Below are 23,493 nucleotides of genomic sequence, written 5' to 3'. Positions count from 1 at the left end.
TATTTTATTAATGACTTCGTTGCGCAACCAAAATTTTTATAATTCACCTGTTTGCTTTTTCTAATTGATCTTACCACGGAAGACGCAAAAAATCATTTTAGGTCTCGTGAAAGAAAAGAAGGAAGCACCGGGATTTTGTTGTGTAAGTGTTTTAAAAGCCAAATAGTGGTTCTGCCCTTGATAAAATTATCAGATTGTCAATATTATAGTCCAGTAGCAATTCGTTTACAATAAGATATGGGAATTGGTGTCACATTCGCAACGTTGTATCTTGGAGTATTCCACATTTATGGTATGAGTGATTTACCTAAATCAGATTTGCATTTTATATTGAAAAGGGTGTGGTAGCAAAATATACACATCTGTTCTTTTCAGTTCTATACACGGATGATAAGCTTTTAGAGTATGAGTCAACATGCAATCTACATTACTAGTTTTCACTTTAAAATTTGAATTAATTTGTTGTGATTTTTTTCATGATGACAAGCATGTGAGCAAATTTAAATAAAAAAAGGTTCAATGTCTAAATTGTAATCTTGACTAAGTTCCTCTGGTGTATTTCTTGACAATTGTTAATGTAGATATTCAACATTGATTTACTGTTATGTGTAGATTATTTGTTCGATCAGATGTATTTTGCTGGTTGAATCTCATAATCTACTCTCTCACGGGAGAGCGATAAAACATATTATCTAAATGATAACGGCAATAAAGATCAATGTCTCTTGAGCTAAAGAGTGCAATAAGTGTAAATCCACTATGTGCGTCTTTTCCACAGAAAAAGTAAAATGCCTGTATAAATGTGCAAATAAATTAAATACACATATCAGGAAGGTAAAATTTATAAGAATACTACACTTTTAACGCAACATTTGTTAACAGTTTATAATAACTATTTCACTAATTAATATGAAAGTGTATACCTAATAAATTCTTCTTCCTAAATGTTTTATCGAATATGATATAAAAAATTAAGTAACACAATAAAACAAAAGCTCTTATATACATGTATTCATTGTGTTTAATCGTAATCAATTTAATTTCTAGTCGTCTGTCCATACATTGTACGTACACTTTAAATTTAATTTGTTGAATGTTTGATTTTCATCATCATCATCATCATCATCATCATCATCATCATCATCCCCTTCATTTTCATCTCCTTTTTCTTATTTTTTTGTCCTGTCTATGTTAATTTTGATTAGAATTGCAGACAGTTCTACATATTACATTGTATTCAGAAATGGTTACTTTGACAACAACGAACGAGGTTTCTTCATTATGAACAATGCAAACGACAAACACTTTTCCAGAGACAACTGTAGAGTTTATGAAAACACTGCTGTCAACACCAATGTCACCAAAGACATCTGCAGAATTAATGACAACACAGCTGGCAACACCAATTTCACAAAGTACATTTTTGCCATCAACACCATCTGAGACAATAACAACAACGTCATCCGCTGAGGAAAAATCTACGACTGAAATAACGACTGATATTCCAAATACATCTACTGAAATAACAATCAAATCAACTACGGACCTACCACTAACGATTGCAAAATTAACATCAACAGATGAAATGACAACATTTACTGAGGAAATAGCTTCATCAAATACAAATTTACAAAAAACGACTGAAAAATCATCGTCCACAGATGAAATAATATCTACCGATAAACCGACTGAACAATTAATGTCTACGAATGAAATATCATCATCATCATCATCATCATCAAAAACCAATTGATGGAATTACCACTAACGATTGAAAAATTTACATCAACAGAAGAAATGACAACATTTACTGAGGAAATACCTTAGTCAACTACAAAGTTACAAAAAACGACAGGGCAATTTTCATCAACAGGTGAAATAATATCTACCGATAAACCGACTGAACAATTAATGTCCACGAATGAAATAACAACATCTACTGAAAAAGTAACTACAAAACCCCACTAACGACGGAACACCGAACATCAACGACGAACAACGAACATCATTGACGACTGACAAAACAACAACAACGACTAAAATAATGTCAACTTCAACTGGAGAAATAACTACACCGACTAAGACATTATTATCAACAATTGTAAAAACGACAACACCGAATCGAGAAATAACCACGTTGCCTCAGAAAATAAACTCAACTGAAAAGGAGTCGACAAATATAACATTTGTCACATAGATAACAAAATCAGATAAAAATGAAGGAACAATCGCTGCGCTAGGCACCATTGTCGGTGTCTCTTTAATAGCAAACGTGATATTGTCTATCCTGTTGTTCAGAAGGTGAGTTATATTATAAAAAAATCAACTGCTTCTACAGGGTTTCTTTTTTTTTGTTATTCAAAAACTAAAGAGTAAACGTCATTTAAACAAAAAAAAAGTTTTTGTTCACAAAACATTCATTTCAAAACGTGTAATAATATGTTTGATTTTTATCAATTTAGCCGATTTCCCTTCATTTAAGATGATAGTAAAATTGATTACTTGTCTTGTTTTGGTATCTCCACACTCTGAAAAACAGAATACACTTAAAGAATGACCCATCCTCTGAAAAAAAAGTTGAGTTTTGTAAACAAGAAATGCAGTTTTTCTTATTGTAGCTGTAGACGAGTATCAGTTGATTATGACACAACGCCAATATATTGGAATCAAAATGTCTCAGATACTGATCAAACAGAAATGTACACAGGGCTCGACTTCAAGGAAGATCGCTGTGCATACCAGGCATTGACCCGTGGAAAAGAAGTCATTTACAGCAATACAAATATATGATATTAAGATTGCTCTTAACATTAATTGCTTGTATAACGCACTTTTAGATAAGGATATAGTTTTAAAATAAATATTTTATTATATTTCTTCATTTCATTGTATTTTTGGAACAAATACTGTAGTTCTTGAACAATATCAATACTGTGGGTTAGTTAATATTCCACGGTATCAATTTTCATGGATAAAGTGAAAATCACAGTTTCAAGGACGTAAATTCGTGGCCAATGACCCTATCAATACAAATTGATAGTAGAAACTGCACTTCAATGAACATTTAATTTCATGGATAAACTTAACAACGAAATCCACAAAAATTGGTATTCAGCGAATATTGATGAAACCACAGTAACAATTTTATATTTAGCCTAATATTTTTTTCATTATTCCAATGAAATCCAATCGTGTTCATATAGCTGCTGAGAAGGCCTTCAAATATATAATTTAGAAGTTTTTTAAAGAGAAAGACAAACTTTATGTATATGCATTTTGTGACAATTCGAATCTTTGAATGAAATAAGACCACAGACTACTAGGTCTACAGCGCAAATTGACGCTATATATATATAAAAGAAAGGAGCGTTAAATTTGTCATTAATTAAGATAGGCATATTAAGGTTGAATAACACCCCTGGAAAAGGTCACTCAACTTAGCAGGAACATTTTTGATAATGAAAGATATAATTATAAATAAACTGTACAAATGTGAAATAAGCGAACAATTTGCAGTTTGGGGATAAAAAAAAATGAATATCTAAAATAAAAAAAAATATTCCAGTAAGTAACAACAAAATCCCCTGCAAGATTCGAACCCGGGATGAACGGATCACAAGCCCGACATTTTATCCACTCAGCTATGGAGTAAGTTACATTTTTTAGTCCATAAATTCCTTTCAATAAAACAAAATGTCGTTTCGTTCAGTGGTCAGCCATTTTGAGATGGTGTGTTATTCCACCTTAAAGCGCTATATGCAAGTGAAGAATTTATTGGCATTATAAACAGCATATCTGTTATTAGACTGCAAGAGACACCAAATTTATTTCATTACAACTAAGCTTTGAAAATAATTTGGAAAACCTAGTATTTAATCCAAAAGTAATGCAGTGATAGTGTTCGCCGTAAAATGCAAGTCAAATGCCTTCAGGAAAATGTAGCTCTAAGGTATGCAAACCCAAGCCTGTTCTACAGCTGTTCTAAATGATAAAAAATGTATACGTATTTTGCATAAAAAACAACAGGTAATATTTTGATAATAGATTTGATTAGTTTTGAGCATATATAAGCAAGTTTAAGAAGTGTTTACAACCAAATGACCGAACGTCCTGTCTTAATAAACACCAGCTCCCCACTAGTTATTCTTACTCCATCAAAACATTAACTTGTACAAATAGTGTATTAAAGTGATATTAGTAGTATATACTGAAATCGAAAAATACTTAACAATGAGTACATGTATGATACTTCATATTTATTAACATGGAAACTAATAATGTATTTTGAATTATGTTCTATAATAATGAATAACATGTAATGACATGAGTGTACCTGGTGTTTTCTGAAAATGCGATCATGACAATTTAATATTGGGGGGGGGGGGGGGTTGAATGAAAATATGAAAAGGAATAATCATATGTATCTTGGTTTTCATAAATTGCGTCTGAAATACCTTGCAATTGGTTCAAGGCAAGTAAAAATACCTTTTTTATAATTGAGGAAATCAACACACATTTCAAATTATCTAACATTTGACTGAATTTAAAAACACCCGTGCTATCTTATTTATATGGCCTCATTCTCCTTTTTGTTAACGAATGCTCCATATTCATTTTATTTTTGTTATTTAACTTGCGGAAATTTCTTTTCATTTCATTTCATTCAGGTTAATATTACACAGAATGCCATGATTACACATATACATGGAAACTACATAGAAATTAGATGTCTTCAAATATAAGTATTCATGACTTTGTTGCGCAACAAAAATTTAAATTTGAATGGATTTTTATAACTCATTTGTTTTTGGTTTTTTGTTTGTTTGTTTGTTTTTGAAAAAATTTATCTTATCACGGAAGAAGCAAATGAAATTGTTTTAAGTCTCATGAAAGGAAAGGAGGAAGCATTGGAATTTCGCTATATCAGTGTTTAAATGCCCATCGGTGGTTTTGCAATTGATAAACTTTTAAGGTTGTCAAAATTAAAGGTCCAGTAGCAATTAATTTACAATGGGAATTTGTGTCACCTTCGCAATTTTGTATCTTGGAGCATTCCACATTCATGGTATGAGTGATTTACCTAGATTAGATTTGCATTTTCGATTTAAAAGGGTGTGATAGCAAATATACGCATCTGTTCTTTTCAGTTCTGTACAAGGATAATAAGTTTATACTGTATTCATGAGTAATTTTAACATGCAATCTATATAATAAGTTTTCGCTTTCAAATCTGAACTATAATGTTAAAATTGTAATGTTTACCAAGCATCTCTGGTGTATATTTTGACAATTATTCATGTAAATATTCAACATTGATATACTCTTATGTGTAGAGTTATTTGGTCGATCAGAGATATTTTTCTGGTTGTATCTCATATATAATCTAATCTCTCACGGAAGAGCAATAAAACATAAGACATATGATCTAAATGATAAAGAGTCGTTTCTGGTTATACAAACGATACTTAAGCCCAATTTCACTTAAATTAGAGAGTGCAATAACTTTAAACCCGCAATGTGCGTCTTTTCGACAAAATCAGTAGAACGCCGGTAAATATTATTTAAATGTTCAAATTAATTAAAATACAGATATAAGGAAGGTAAAATTTATACAATACACCACTTTTAACGCAGATTTTGCTAATAATTTATAATTATTCTAATTTACATGTGTATGTAAGAATTTCTTCTCCCTTATTGTTTTATCGAACACGATATACAAAATAAAGTAACATATTAAAACTAAAGCTCTTATCTATCCATTGTGTTAATTTGTAATCAATTTACGACATTTCTGGTCGTCTGTCTATACAGTGTACGTACACTTTAAAAATCGTGGAATATTCGATTTTCTTCTTCATCATCATCATCATCATCACCATCATTATCATCATCATTTTTATCTCGTTTTTCTTCTTCTTTTTTTGTCCTGTCTATGTTATTTTTAATCAGGAATCTAAACAGTTCTACATATTATTCAGAAATGGTTACTTCGACATCAACGAACGAGGTTTATTCATTATGGACAACGGAAACGACAAACACTGTTCCAGAGACAACTGTAGAATTTGGAACTGTAGAGACAACACTGCTGTCAACAACAATGCCACCAGAGACAACTTTAGAATTCATGACAACACTGCTGGCAACACCAATCTCACAAAGTACAGTTTGGCCATCATCATCATCAACATCATCAACATCAACATCAACTGAGAGAATAACAACATTAGCTGAAACAACAACGCCGTCCACTGACGAAATATCTACGACAGAAATAACGAGTGAAACTCCAATTACATCTGCTGAGAGAACAATCAAATCAACTACGGTAAGACCAATAACGATTGAAAAATTAACAACGGATGAAATGACAACATTAACTGAGGAAATAGATTCATCGACTACAAAATTACAAAAATCGACTGAACAATCATCGTCAACAGATGAAATAATATCTACTGATCATGATGAACCGACTGAGCAATTAATATCTACGAATGAAATAACATCTACTGAAAAAATAACTACAAAGCCCCCATTATCGACTGAGCAATCAACATCAACGGATGAAGAGCCAACAACATATGTTACTGATACGACAACAACGATGTCGACTACAAAACTCCCCTTTACAACTGAAGAATTAACATCAACGAAACCAGCAACATCTACAAGAAGAACAACCCTATCAACTACAATGTTACCATTGACGACTGAATATCTAACAACTGGCACAAAAATACCAACGACTGAAAGAATGACAACTTCAACTGGAAAAATAACTACACCGACTAAGACATTATTATCAACAATTGTAAAAACGACAACACCAAATCGAGAAATAACTGCGTTGACTCAGAAAATAAACTCGACTGAAAAGGGCTCAACAAATATACCATTTGTCACACAAATAACAAAATCAGATAAAAGTGAAGGAACAATCGCTGCGCTAGGCACCATTGCCGGTGTCTCTTTGATAGCAAATGTGATATTGTCTATGCTGTTGTTCAGAAGGTAAGTTGTATTATAAAAATCAACTGTTTCTACAGGGTTTCTTTTTTTGTTATTCAAATACGAAAGAGTTAACGTCATATTAACAAAAAAAGCAAATGTTTGCTCGCAAAACGTTCATTTCAATACATTTAAGAATGTCTTTGATTTGTATCGATTTAGCCGATTTCCCATCATTTTAGATGATTGAAACATTAATTAGTTTTTCTTCACTCTGAAAAACAGAATCCATTTAAGGAATGACCCATCCTCTGAAAATAAGTTGAGTTTTGTAAACAAGAAATACAGTTTTTCTTATTGTAGCTGTAGACGAGTATCAGCCGATTATGACACAACGCCAATTTATGGGAATGAAAATGTCTCCAATACTGATCAAACAGAAATGTACACAGGACTGGACTTCAAGGAAGATCGCTGTGCGTACCAGGCACTGACCCGTGGAAATGAAGTCATTTACAGCAATACAAATATATAATATAAAGATTGCTCTTAACATTAATTGCTTGTATAACGCACTTTCAGATAGTGATATCATTTTAAAATATATATTTTGTTGTATTTCTGCATTTCTTTGCATTTTTTTTGGCACAAATACTGTAGTTTTTTCACAATATCAATAACGATTTTATAGTTACTAAGCATTTTTTTATTATTCAAATGAAAACCGATCGTGTTCATATAGCTGCTGAGAAGACATTCAAATATATATATTTAGAAGTTTTTTTAAGAGAAAGACAAACTTTATGTATGTGCATTTTGTGACAATTCGAATCTTTGAGTGAAATAAAACCACGGACTACTAGGTTTACAGCGCAAATTGACGCTATATTTAAAAGAAAGAAGCGTTAAATTTTTCATTTCATCAAGATCGGCACATTAAAGTGCCTTATGTATGTAAGCAATTTATTGGCAGTAAAAACAGTATATCTGTCATTAGACTGCAAGTGACACCAAATGTATTAATTTCATTGTAAATCTATACTACAATATTAAAATAATAGACTCAAAATTTTTGGCTTTAATACGGAGAAATCGGAGGAGTACTGTCTTTTGTTTTATATATTTTTAACATTATTGGTACTTGAAGATTACCAGTTTGTTTTTATTTCTTCTCAATCAAGCTCTGCTAATTAATAATCAAGATGTCGATTCTTTTGGATTTTACAATCTTGCGCATGCGCATTACATTCACGCTAAATCACGGGAGGCTCTTTAGTTTATATGTTACCACAATATCACATTTGCATAGATAAACTCAGAACTGATATTACAAATACGTGTAAATTTTCATTGAAGATTTTTAATACAGTACCGATCAGACCCAACCTAACACCAGAGTAAACCCCAACTAAACCCGGGGTTTACTTTCTGGGTTTACTTAATGATAATTTGGGTCCAATCGGGGTTTACTTTGGGTTTACTCGAGAATTGCTTTTGGAGTCAACTATACGCACTGAAGTGTAAAGCAGTCCTTTATTTTATCTTACCATCCTACTGCCTGTGATTCCTGCCCCTTGTATACATGTATTCCGAATACACATGTAGCGTCTGCTTTCAGGGTATACTTCTGATCGGGGTTTACTCTCTGTGTCCACTCTGGGTTTACTTGGGGTTTACTCTGGGTCCACTCTATTAAACCTAGAGTGAACCCAGAAAGTAAACCCAGGGTTTAGTTTGGGTTTACTTTCTGTTAGGTTGGGTCTGATCGGTACTGTATATTCTGTTTATCAAAGGAAATACGGGAGATAACTTTAAGTGCATTTAATATGAAAAATTCCGAGAGTTCCGAATGTCAACATGGTGGATAAATTCGAAGCGAGTAAAAAAAATCGTGGTGAAAAAGTGTTGAATTCTTCATTAATGTGAATTAACTTTTTAAATGAAAGTTATTTACAGCCTAAAAATGGTTCGTTATGAATAATTTGAATGTTATTTTCAATGTAGCTTCATTAATTTTTTCCAAAATCGGTCGGAGCGATTCTTTAATTTTCAGCTACATTACGGGAACGAGTATATGGGAGGTATTTTAAATATGGTGAAGGCCTGTCCCGTGACATAGTAACTGTTAGAATATTCTAACTAAGCAGAGTGTAGTGAAATTAATAGCTTTGTAGGCTTAAAGCTTGGCTATGTAAATGTCAATTATACGGTGTATCGATGTATCTATATTTCTTAAATGTCAAATATCATATGCAATGTCAACTCGTGCACGCACGGGTCAAAGTCTAGTAATCTTTGAAAATTATTTGCAAAACCTAGAATTTAATCCAAAAGTAATGCAGTTATTGTGTTCGCCGTAAAATGCAAGTTAAATGTTTTCAGGAAAATGTAGCTCTACGGTATGCAAACCGAAGTCTTTCCAGAAGGGTAGAGGTCTGCAGTTAAATAACAATTCGGCATTTTATAATTTGGCCTGGATTAGGTAGGACAAGGAAGGAAAAAAGCAGAATGCGCTTTTGTTTATAAGAAAATCACTGCTTTCATATATACCACATTTTTTTTCGGTTGATCACTTACATGTACGAGTTGGGAATATTCAAGGTAACTAATCCATTGAACAGAATACAAATGCATATACAGAGTTTTTCCTTAATATTCGTAAAACATACCTACCAAAGATATGTTTGAAAAAAATTCACATGAAATTTTTTTCTGTAAGACAAAATAGCGATTATAAAAATAGCACACATTAATATTTATTTATAGACTTTATGATTTTATTAAGGTTTTCCGCTGAGAGCGGAAAACCTTACTATTATTCTGAAAATTTTTCAAATTTCTTACTATTTTTTATTTTCCTCTAGACGCCAACTTTGATCCTTAATATCTCGCTTGTTTGTTCACCGATTGTTTTGAAATTTTCAGGACTGATAACATGCCGCGTGATGTTGTCGTTGCATATTTTAGTTGAGGAAAATCCCTAGCCGGTTTTGAGTTATTTCCCTTTTAGTAAAATTTAACGACTTCTTTTGTCCAGGGGGTTTAGCTTTAACGATGACTGGCATAGTCTCAAAGATGGGCTGGTTTTGAAGCTAATACATTGAATTTGTGCGAGATATATTTTATTTATTATTTAAATGCAAATAAAAGGGGTGGTATAGATGTTGAAACAAAGGTAAGAAAAAAAAATCAAAAAAATTCGCGTATTTTCCGTGTTAGTTTTCTACCTGATAAAAATTTGTTATAACATGTATTTTAAAAGATCTTGGTCTTACCCAGACCTTTCATTCGGTATACCGAAAAAGGGGCTGGCCCTTATAATTAGGGAGTTAGAGGCGTCCAAAGTTTCTTGTCAATAACTTAAAAAGGAATAAACATTTCTAATGCATTATTGAAGCAAAGTTGTAAAGAAATTAATTTTGAATCCTTCTATAGTATTCAATTTAATGTTTTCGTAATTTATAGTCAGTATTTGCAGAAACAATTGTTGTCAGTTCGATCCATTTTTTGTGGGGGTGCGCACGTTTATGAGGTTATGAAAGGGCTTCTTGTAATGCACTAACTGATACATGTAGCGCGCAAAAATAATTCCACATAAAATTCCCAAATGTTTTTATACATATGTACATTTTCATTTCATATAGATAAACCTCTTTGACCTTATTTTTGTTGTTTGTTTCATAACTGTGCCCCTGTCTTTATTTTGATGCATTACGAGACTCAGGTAACCGATCGATAGGAGAGTCGTTAGCTGTATTCAGGCCGTCGCCTAGACGACAGTGCATGTGCTTGTAGAGCTGGACGTACACGTTTAACGCCCCACTGTGTTACTGTAACAGAGACATTTTGAATTGTTTCAGTACTGGGAGATGTGTTAATAAAATGGTTCCAATACATGGTAACTAAACTCAACTTTTCTACAATACGTATACACGGCCGTCATATAAAGCACAACGTGTATTACTGGCATTGCAAATATACGCTGGCAATTTAAACGAACGCGGGATTGCTCCCGATAGAACAATTCTTTTAAAGCAAAAAAAAAAAAAATACTGATTTGCGATGGATATAATATAATTATCATCGTGGAGATGATTTTAAAAAGTGAACTTAATATTCGTATACGATAATATTTGAATCCAAATCCGCTAGTTTTAAGTTACGGTATTAGGGATATTAATTATGACTTGCCCCGCGTTTCAGGTTTTTTACTTGCAAAACATCTACAAACGAAAATACCTAACAACCTTCAGCAGCAACTTACAAATTATTTATTCCATACAAAATTCTAAAGAGGCAATTAAATAAATTTTATAAATGCTTTTTACTTGTATTCGCTATCTTCCATGGAAAAAAAGTGGCATGGAAAAAATGTTGTTCAATGTTCATCAAATACGCTGTAGCCTTTTAGCAATCGAAAATAATCAACAAATTGATAGATTGACATATCAACAAACATTCAGACCCGCAATGTGTTTTTTTACAAGTTCTATAAAATGTAGACTCAATGACTAATTCTTTACCGTTTTCCGTCTGGATTATTTTGAATCACGTGTGTACGTTATGCGTAGCCATATAGATGAACACTTTAAGTGTTTGATTTTTAAAAGAAATTGTGTACATGCAGAGCAATTCAATGCTAGGACAATAAAATTCCAACAATGTATATGGTGAGGCCGGTCAGACTGATACTGGTTCTGCTTGCTCTACAAATAGCGAATGTATGACGAAGTATTTGGGTGTTATATTTTAAACAAATATAAGTATTGCTTTCTTAAAAGCTTGCATTACTCAACAAAGTATTTCATTGGAATCATTCTAAGTTACCTTAGCTGCATATATGTACCGCTCGGTCTGTATCCCGGAAAAATTGACTACCATCCGAAATGTTTCATACAAGGTCTACAGACTTGCAGCTAACATTACCTTTAAAAAATTCATTTTAGAATTTGCCGCTGTTTATAAATTCATTAAAAAGACGCGCAGAATCAAGTGGTAATATGTCGTTTGATATGGGATTTATGACGTCTATTTATATTGTTTTCATTAAAATTATTTCATTATTTCAAGCTTGTGGGTGGAATGAAATCAGTTTTACATGTTATATGACATAAAGATGTCCTCTCCCCACTTTTTCTCGAATCAACTATTTTTATAAAATTTACATCAAAAAATTAAATCATCATGGAGTTCCCCCCCCCCCCCCCCCCTATTTTGGTAACATGTAAAAAAAATGGTATAAAAATCATGAAATTATGAGTGAAATTTTGGAACATTAAATTCTTTTTTCTTTTTTTGCTTGTCAAGATTTGTTGGATGAGTTTGCCCCCCCCCCCCCCGCACTTTCAAAAACGATGCTACGTGCTTGGAAATTACTCATTTCTTTATTCCCCTCTTTAATAAATAAAACAAACTAACAAACATAACCGATCCAGATAAATATAATTACATGTATCAAAAATAAACTTAAAAAACAAACTACACATTCATCCTTCACCCACAATATTGCCTTTTCGATATTTGTCATCGTTGTAGACCCGTGTAACAATCTGTTAAGTAGGTGCTTGCACGAAAAATAACCCCTTGCTGATCTACATTTTCATTAACGCATACAAAGAAAAAATATATTTTGATTTATTTTTGAATTTCTTTTGATTTAAAAAAAGAGAAGAAATTGGTTCTCAGTCTCTCTTTATGCCTGTTTGTTAGCGGTTAATCCAAGTTCATTTTGAATATCCTTTTGTAAATTAAAAAATGCGATGTAAATTTTTTTCATGCAATATTTCGGATAAAGCAATGAAGAGTTGTTTCTTGAAATTTTATTAGACCATAACATTGTAAAATGCTAACATTGAAAATTGTGCCCTATTTCTTTCTTTTTTTTAAGGTAAAACTTTATTGATTTAAAAAATGATTCTTTGAGACAAACAAATTGACATAATCAATAAGAGTTTGACAATCTCTAACTGCAGGTCTGTAACTTTTAGTCAGAAAAAGAATTGGATGGACGACCTAGGACACAGATCGTCCATCCGAATTTCTTGAAAATTGCCATTATTTTCGTACGCAGACGCAATACTCACCGAGACTAAATGGTTCTTATCTTAAGTTTTAACTTTTAACTGCATTGAAAGGTAATATTGGTTTTCTGATAATTATGAACATGAATAATTAAATAAAAATGGTTAAAATTACAGTAAAATTACCGGCATCGGTCTTCTTTCTTTTTTTTAAGGTAAAACTTTAGTGATTTAAAAAATGATTCTTTGAGACAAACAAATTGACATAATCAATAAGAGTTTGACAATCTCTAACTGCAGGTCTGTAACTTTTAGTCAGAAAAAGAATTGGATGGACGACCTAGGACACAGATCGTCCATCCGAATTTCTTGAAAATTGCCATTATTTTCGTACGCAGACGCAATACTCAACGAGACTAAATGGTTCATATCTTAAGTTTTAACTTTTAACTGCATTGAAAGGTAATATTGGTTTTCTGATAATTATGAACATGAATAATTAAATAAAAATGGTTAAAATTACAGTAAAATTACCGGCATCGGTCTTCTCCGTGCGCGGATCTCCTAACTTTTCAACCCCCAACCCGGAAAAATTGTTCTGATCTGCGCATGTTCCCCCTCTTCGAAATACAAAATTATTCTTCAAAACCCCTTGTAAAATTTCCAGGATCTCCTCATATATACTAAGAGATTCATTGGCGCTTGCGTTCGATAAAAATGCGTGTAAAACCTTTGCCAATGGTCTTTTTACCTTCGCACCGGGCATAACCACAGTCCCACTCTGTGAATAAAATGCGGCGAATCAAACTAGAGACGACGTGTTAAGATCTGTATTTGCTTATAAACATGTAGTATCATCGTGCAAAATGCACTGTTCAATTATATTTATTTTTTTTAATTTACTTGTAAAATTCAACATCTGTTTCGTAATTTTTTCTCACAGTTTACCGGTATTTCTTACATAGTTACTTTTTTATTTAGTGATTGACACTTTTCAGACTTTATATGTGATTTCAAAGAGACAGAGTGTCATGTCTCAAGGACTGTTAATCTCTTAAAACAACATTGTGCAATTATCAGATTTTCATTTCTTGGACATCAAAGACTCATTGAGTTTATTTAATTGTTTTATATCTGTGAACCTTTCACTCAGCTTACTTATATCATTACCTGTCAATTTATACTCATTGTTAAGATTCTTATAAATAGTTATGTACAATTGTCAATGCGCAGTCTGGAATAGGGCGGCCAGCCCCGGCCACGTCCGACTCTCCCAGAGTGTTGAGTCCGGAGGCCACTTCTGGCCATATCCGACTTGTTTGTAACATGTCTGTCTGTTAAATTGTTATAATGTTGCCATCGTTGAGTCTCGTACAATAATGTGGAATCCTGCATCAATTGCCTGTTTATTTCTCTGGAACTGTATACTGGTGGACCTTCGGGAATACGGCAAACCTACGCTTCGTTTTAGCTTACGGCCCACAGCGCGCCCCAACCTTTTACCTTATACACTTTACGTCAACATTCCCTTACCCGATTCGTACCGCACACGACCAATGCAGATCCAGACGAATTTTCTATCACCGTAAAATCTACGCGGTCACAGAAATACAATACTTTGTTTCTCAGTGTTTACACATCTAATATTGTACTATGGTCAGCTATCAATTTTTTGTAATACGTCACAAGTATGACGCAGCTCCGACGGAAAACCTAATCGTTGCTTGCAACGAGCTCGTCTCTAGGTTTAGAAATATTACGTTACACGTAAGAATAGAAACAGTGTATTTTGTGTTGATTTAATGGTACAGAGAGATAGTTTTTCGACAGAAACCGATTACTTGAAAATGTATTTAACTACACCTATTCAAATTCCAAAACGCACTACACAATGGTTCTGTGATATCCAACCACTTTAAATAGTATGAATATCATTTTTTATCGAAATGTAACATGAAAGCAGATGCTCAATAAACCAAACAAATTCATTATACCTCAAAGTCTCAATTAAAGGAGTTTTTATCTGATAACCGTTTGTTCATCATCTGTCCGTCAATCTATTTGTCTGTATGTCCGTCTGTCTGTAAGTACGTCCGTCTGTTTGTTCGTCAATTTTTTTTTCAAATTGTTGACTTCTTATCTAGAGCCACTCGCCAAATTTTACCAAATATAGAACATATTATCTTTATGGGTATTTTCTTCTTGATGGCGTAGCATAATGTCAACAGGTAGTTAAAAACAAATAGTGCAAAAATGCATATGTTTTTAAAAAAACCCAACTATTTTTCAAGGACAACTATTCCAGAAATGCCCATTTTATGTCAAAGCCTTTCTAGTTGTGATAATTATATTAATGGTCAAAACCCTCATCCTCTGATGAACTTTAACATTTATCTCAAAACCCTCACACACATGCATTATTTCATCCTAGGAAACTAGGTACTGTCTAAAACTGATAATAAAAAAGATTTGCAATGATATTCACAGTGTATTAGTTAAAGTATCTGCACACCATCAACCCAGTGGCTCTGTTAATGTGAAATATGAGCCAAATATGAGTAAGTTTAGAATTTATATTCTCTTAATAAAGGACTTTTTGTGTAATTTGATTGATTGTGACACTAAATCTACAAACATCATTCAAAGTTAATGTATACCCTTTGATTAAATGCACCAGTAGCTGAAGTATGACCAGATTGGACCAAAGGGGAGGAGATATTCCACGGACAAAATGTTTCATTTCATTCTGCAATTCACTTCACATTCGACATTGAAACTTAATTCAAGGTCATTGCACACCCTTTATTTAAAAGCTGTGATTTTGAAAAGTTTGAGCCAAATATGGCCCTATTTTTTTATGCCCCCCTTCGAAAAAGGGAGGGCATATTGCTTTGCTACTGTCTGTCGGTCGGTCGGTCAGTCTGTCGGTCCACCAAGAGTTTCCGTTCATTTTATTTCGCAGAGGATAAACATATTGAAATGAAATTTGGTGTATAGGTTTATCATGATAATATCTAGGTCAAGTTCAATATTGGGTACAATCGAGCAATTTTCGACAGAGTTATGGCCCTTGGACTTAGAAAAATTCTAGTTTTTTGCAGTTTCCGCTCATTTTCTTCGCAGAGGATGAACGTATTGAAATGAAATTTGGTATACAGGTTTATCATGATTATATTTAAATCACGTTTGATATTGGGTACAATCGAACAATTTTCGACAGAGTTATGGCCCTTGGACTTAGAAAAATTCTAGTTTTTTGCAGTTTCCGCTCATTTTCTTCGCAGAGGATGAACATTTTGAAATGACATTTGGTATACAGGTTTATCATGACAATATCTAGGTCAAGTTTGATATTGGGAACGATCGAGCAATTTTCGACAGAATTATGCCTCTTGGACATAGAAAAAATCCAGTTATTTGCAGTTTCTGCTCATTTTCTTCGCAGAGGGTGCACAAATGGATATGAAATTTGATATACAGATTTATCTAAATAATATCTATGTCAAGATTGATTTTTGGTAAGATAGAGCAATTTTCGACAGAGTTATGACCCTTGAACTTAGAAAAATACAAGTTAATTGCAGTTTACGTTCATTTTCTTTGTGGATGTTTAGAAGGGGGGGGGGCATAAATGTTTCACAAACATCTCTTGTTTATTTTGATATTTTTTTCACATAATTTATTCATGTACAATAAAAAGAAATGGCATTAACGATTTTTAACGATTCACGGGCTAAGTGAAAAAAAATGTAACTGACAAAGTGATACATGTAAATGATTTTTAATAGCACTTGTTTTATGAGTAAAAAGGGAAAGAAGGTAGTATTAACATATAAAAAATCAGATATCTGTCTAATAAAAAATTAAAGAGGAAAAAGAAATATAACCAATTATAATCAACTGTTACTGCATTATGAAATGTATAGATGCATTTGAATAAATTATTTGTTTACGGAAGTTATCAGTAAAGTTTCAACTAATGAGTAGACTGTTCAGTCTAAATGGTTGACTTAAATGAGACAGAAATGAAAAACGTATGTTTATAAAGTATATTATTGGTGATGTAGATGAACAAATTATTATTTCTCTATAAACCTGAAATCAAACGGTTTCCTGTTTTTGCTATAAGGTGTTTTAAAGTAAGATTGTTGACATTCAGCTGGCCCTTTACAACAATGTGTACATATAGGGATGTCGTTATGTCAAAACCTACCAATTAAGACACTGAACAATTTTAAATGGATACGAAAGGTTATTGATAATTTGAAAGAATAAATGCATGCATCAATGAATGAAATATATGAATGGATAAAAAAGGGCAATGCGGGTGGAACCTTTGTGGAAAAAATAAAACATAAATGGACATATTTGTCCTGATTAAAGATGTTTCTTAGTGAGTTTAAGTTTTTTTATACAGAACACAGTTACCCACGATAGTAACATGTCTCTACCAAGAACATTATGATTTTGTTTTTAAATCCGGGAGGATTCCGAATAATTTGTTTAGATTATTAAGACTTGTATTTCAAAGGCAGTTTGTACATCTTTGATCTTGTGACATAAAGTCAATGTTAAAAGACATCGATGTCACCTGTCAATACAATGTCAATACACTACAAACTCACATCAAAATAGGATAAATAATACCTTGCAAGTTATTTATAAATAACAATCTGGTCATCAGTATCACCTTCTAATTTACTCTATTCTCTCTCTCTCTCTTTCATTCAAGACACTAGCAGTAATGTCTCAACTCCGCCTACTACGATCTGATTGGACATGGGTCAGTCTTAACACCACGTTGAAACTTTTCTAGAGTTAACGCTGATTAAAAGATTTTGCGTTGTTCTCTATGACCAGTGTCATTTGATTTTTTGGTCAAGTATGAAATGGAGATTTATGTCACATTTTCGATTTTGTCGATTGAAATATTTCATATTCATGGAACATGTTTGAGAAATATTAAGGACTGTTCAGAGGAAGGTAATTTAATACACTTTAAAGTTTGTATTATGATTCAAAGTCAAATAAATAAAATTCCTTTCATATATGGAACATGGAATAAGTATGATGTAAATCACAAACGTGATCTCAATTACCTAAACTGTATTACATGTATGTACATTTGCAAGTTTGTTTCCTTATACATGTATGAACCTTGAGAATGTCGAAAACGTTCAGGTGTGTGTGAACTTTATAATGACATCCTAATGATTACCTCACACGATTATTATTTGATGGCTGCTTAATTGTTACTTAGAAGAAAAAACAATGTTAAAAAAATGCTTAATGATTTGCTTCTCTTAACATGTGTCAGATCTTTTGAGAAGCATTTTGGCTAAACACTATTTGATCACGTGACCAACCAAGTTCATACCCCGGTAAACTTTGAATCCTGCTGCTTATTTCTTAATGAATGCAGCATTTAACTTGGTATAACAATTTGTACCTGTGGGTATATTACCAATATACTTTTATAAAAATTAGAAAAATTCAAAAAATCACATATTTTAAAAAAGTATTTAATTTAATCAAATCGAATGTATGGTCAACAGAAAGAAACACGATAAATCAAAACGAACGGAATAGTTGACCGGTAACGAATAATTACATTAATCTTGCAAACCAAACATAATATATAAAATGGGAAATGTTCGTTCAAAAACGATTAATTAGAGACAGGAAAATGATAAAAAATGATACTACCCCTCTCCGCTATATCATATCTGTTTAATAAATGTATCTTTCTTTAAATCAGATATTTGGTTAATGTGTGCATATCGTTCAAAGATGGCAGAGCGTCTAACAATACCAGTCAGAAGAATATATTCTGAAATGTTAGCAGCGGATCATTCAACGATAGCAACGGATCTACCAACAACAGTCAGTGAAGTATATCCACCAATATTTTGGACTACTATATCAAGAAACATTTTATCACTAAAAGAACGTCAAACAATGACATCACAGAATACAAGGTTTGTGTCAACGACTGGGAATCCAACAACAATGGCGGAAGCAACACTGATTAAGATAAGATCAACGGCTGATGAAATAGCAAATCCGACTGAAATAGCGAAGACAACAGTACCATTTTTCAGTCAAGCAAAAACATGTGATATAAATAAGGGTGCAATAATGACATTAAGCATCATTGCAGGCGTTTCTTTCATAGCTAACGGGATGTTGTCTATTCTGTTATTCAGAAGGTAATTTCGTGTGATAAAAAATTACTTGCACGTAAAACGTGCATAAACTGTTTAAAAAATAGCGGTGTTCATGTTATGAGCTTTAAAGTACCGGTATGACCCATTGTCGTACGTTGTACCTTGATTAAATGACAGAGAGATAAAAAAGTTTTGGAATTTATATTTTGTTTCATGATTTAATAAAGATTAAGAATTAAAATGTTTTTTTTATTTCTTCTAGCTTTAAACAAAGATCTGGTGAAAATGACACAACGCCATTTAACACGATTGAAGCTACATGTACAAATGCATCAACAGAAAATCAAACTGAAATGTACTCAGGTCTTCAATTTAATGACGACAGCTCTGCATACCAAACATTGGCCGGTGAAAATGATGTTGCTCATGCTAACAGTTAAAATCTTTTGAGTACATGCTGAGCTTATTGTATTGCTTTCATTAGTAAATTCAAGGATAAACAAGCTTAAGGTGATCAAGTGTATATAATTTCCCAATAACTTTTTTTTATTTATGAACATTTAATTGTATATGGTTAATTTGTAAAAAAAAATATCTATAGCAATTCCACCCCAGTGTTTATTTTGATCTTAACGTCAAGGTTGATGGAAGCTGACTGTTTACTTTTTTAGTTGCTTGTTGTGCTATATAAGTGAGTTCTTTGGTTGCTTTTAGTGCTATATAAGGGATTTACATATTGTTATCATACAATTTATACTCTGCAACATTATTACTATCTTGTTTGGAAAAAGGTCCACGCAATTGTTTGCATTTTCATACTAATTGGTTGGAATAAAGAAAATCACTAAATTATTTTGCTTAAAAACATTGTCATTCTCAGTGTAATTGTTTTCTATAGGTCTTCCTGATAAAGAAAACCCAACAGATATACAGATAAATATTTCTCCACTTCTACCGGTGTTGTATGTGAGCGCTCATTTATTTTTATATCAAAATATTGAAATATTTATATTGCAGTGACTTTTGCCCTTTTCAAACTTCCTTCCATAACATGTTAAACAAGGAAAGTTTATTGTTGAATTAATAATGTCTAATATGACCTTCTATTTCTTACACCCGCATGGGCCAAGGCATGAAATGAGCTGTTTGAACAAAACATTAAACTATAAAATACGTATTATAAGACTAACACATCGATACGGAAACGAAAATTTTAAATATAAAAAAGGACACCAGTTAAGCTTCTTCCCTTTTAATCAATTCATTTTCTTCTCAACAACATTCAATAATTTATCACTAGTTAGAAAATGCAACTGTATTTATAAAGTGTTTATTATATGCAATATGTTCTTATTAAGTAAATAACTCCGTCAAGAAAAACATGAGATAAAGTTAATAAAATTAACTGTCTTAACTGTATTAGCTTACAGGAAAATGAACTAAAATTTATACAGAAACAAATTTTTCAGTAGAAAACTACGTTTTGTCTAAGAGTATATCATTACTGTCTGCAAGTTAATCCTTACATGTTATACAATGCCATGTTCATGTATGTATATGTTTAAGAAAATTATACTCAATTGGCATTTGTTAGGTAATTAGTATTTTGACCATCAATATAATACAGCAGCACAATTATGTACTAATGCAGTAAGACAATAATGATTCAAATTATGCATATATCATTAATGATCAAGACTCTGACCTTTAATGAAACTTTGCATTACTAGGGTATAAATATCATTTAAGGTTACAACAAAAAGAAGTTTAACATTTCCGTAAATAACTCATATCATATAATATGTTTTTTTTAACAATTATATTTTTAAATATCAATGTTTTTATTATTTATGTTCAAAGGTGAAAAAGAATGATATGGCCTTCTTTTTAATGGTTTATTTGCTTGGTGGAAAACGTCCTATAACTCAATAAATTTTGAAGTTCTTTATTCCTCTGATAGAAATGAAAGGAGGAAGTATTAGGATTCATATATAAAAATATAATTTTACTGTCTGATAAAAATGGGAGGAGGAAGCACAGAATTTAACCAGTTAAATTTTACTGTGTTTGAGTATAATGAAGTGCATATATGATTTTGAATAATTCTAAAGTTTACGGAAATTGTTTTATTCATGATCATACGTCATTGCAAATAAAAAGAGATTCTTTTTAATTATATGTTTAACCACGTCATTTGTTAAACTTTTGATATCCGATTATCAATATCAAAGTTGTTAACTTGCACAAGATATTTTATACACGAGCTAACAAACAATTTTAACTGTTAAAAAGTTTCAAACGTTGTTTTCGAATATTTACAATACATGTAATGAAACTAATTTTGTATAAAATTTAAATAAAATTGCAAAAGGCCAGCATTGACATGGCTCAGTATGATATATGTGTACCAATAGAAATCAGTGCAATAATCAATTGTTAAGGTGAAGTGATCCGTCAATAATTATAATAAAAATTTTATGAAATTGTTGAGAGCAGCCATTAAAAATTAATGAATTATATTAATTCATGACTAATGTTTCACATACCAAGAGGTAAAATGTAATAAAATTGAAAAATTTAACTACTTTAACATTGATTAAAAAGTATTCAATCATTACTAATCTGGGTATACGGGGTGTATGAAATAGGATGGCACTTCAGATGCTCAGTAACGAAGATATTTGAGCATGGGGCGTGCATCAATGTTTGGATGTTGTAAATGGACACCATCTGACGCTAAATAGGACATTTGTATGTCTCAAAGTCCTCAGTGATTTCAATAATGAATGTTCAAGTCTGAGGATTCGCAATGAGTTTTTAGCAAGTCATTTAGGTCTAAAACCCTTTCATTGTAACGTTTTCCGGCAACCTGAGAACTTGTCCAATTATCACCAGTTAAGCCATATTTGCCAAGACCAAATATGAACCAAAGAAATGATTGCATTAGCAATGTCATAAACTGAACGGTAATTATCACACAAATCGTTACTTCCAATTTGCAAAATATAAATGTCCTTTAGTTGTGCGGAAACTAACATCTCCGGTGAATTTGCCAGTTTATACATCGTCAAACCTCTCCTAACACAAAAATTCACATTAAAGTGCCTGGAAATCACTCATTTTCTTTATTCCTCTCTTTAATAAACAAAACAAACCAAACAACAAAACCGATCCAGATAAATATAATTACAGGTATCAAAAATAAACTACACATTGATCCTTCACCCACAATATTACCTTTTTGATATTTGTCATAGTTGTAGACCAGTGTAACAATCTGTTAAGTATGTGCTTGCACGACAAAGAACCCCTTGCTGATCTACGTTTTCATTAATGCATATAAAGAAAAAATATATTTAAAAAAAAAAAAAGGAGAAGAAATTATTTCTCAGTCTCTCTTTATGCCTGTTTCTTAGCGGTTAATCCAAGTTCATTTTGTATAACCTTTTGTAATTTAAAAAAATGCGATTTAAATCTTTTTTATGCAATATTTCGGATAAAGAGTTGTTTTGTAATTAAAATTTTATTAGACCATAAAATTGTAAAATGCCAACATTGAAAATTGTGCCCGATTTCTTTCTTTTTTTTAAGGTAAAATTTTAATGATTAAAAAAAAAATGAATCATTGAGACAAAACAAATTGACATAATCGATAAGATTCTCCATGCACGGATCTAGAAGGGAAGGGTTCCAGACCCCCCCCCCCCCCCCCCCCCCGCAAAATTTCTTTCAAATACGTGTACATTATAAACTTACCAAAAATATGCCTCGGACATCCCTTGGCAAACTGCTCAAATAATCGTCAAAATTTTCAACACCCACCCCGGAAAAAATTTCTGATCCGCGCATGTTCCCCCTCCTCGAAAAATAAATAATTTTTCAAAACCCCCTGTAAAATTTCCAGGATCTCCACATGTATACTCATTGGCGCTTGCGTTCGATAAAAATAACATGCGGCGAATCAAACTATAGACAACGTGTTAAGATTTGTATTTGCTTATAAACATGTACATTGTAGTATAATACTTTGTTTCTTTTACTCAGTGTTTATACATCTAATATTGTATCATGGTCGGCTATCAATTTTTTGTGTTACGTCACAAGTATGACGCAGCTACGACGGAAGACCTAATCGTTGCTTGCAACGAACTCGTCTCTAGTTTTTAAACTGATTTTAAAAACTTAAGATATTATTTATGCAATTTGAGTTATACCAATAAATAGATCAGAAGTTGCATATACATATAAATTATTTACTTAGTTGACTTCGAATCCATATACGGCTATTTAGACACTAACGTACTTTTCATGAATACATTGTAAATAGTATTAGGAAGGACACCAATAAAACC

At 32.1% G+C, this 23,493-nt stretch overlaps 1 protein-coding gene and 1 pseudogene across 1 annotated transcript; both read left to right on the top strand.

Annotated features, from left to right (window-relative positions):
* The first annotated feature begins 237 nt into the window (after positions 1-237).
* LOC128183362 (uncharacterized) lies at positions 238-2,836 on the top strand (annotated as a pseudogene).
* A 2,106-nt stretch (positions 2,837-4,942) lies between these two features.
* Positions 4,943-7,572, top strand: LOC128186350 (uncharacterized). Its single transcript, XM_052856153.1, has 3 exons — positions 4,943-5,065; positions 5,982-7,017; positions 7,318-7,572. Exons 1-3 carry the CDS (start codon positions 5,011-5,013, stop codon positions 7,487-7,489), a joined length of 1,263 nt encoding a protein of 420 aa, XP_052712113.1. The 5' UTR covers positions 4,943-5,010; the 3' UTR covers positions 7,490-7,572.
* The last annotated feature ends 15,921 nt before the right edge of the window (positions 7,573-23,493 follow it).

Source organism: Crassostrea angulata, chromosome 5 (assembly GCF_025612915.1).
Source record: "Crassostrea angulata isolate pt1a10 chromosome 5, ASM2561291v2, whole genome shotgun sequence".
Taxonomy (NCBI): domain Eukaryota; kingdom Metazoa; phylum Mollusca; class Bivalvia; order Ostreida; family Ostreidae; genus Magallana; species Magallana angulata.
This window is presented reverse-complemented; position numbering and strand designations above follow the sequence as displayed.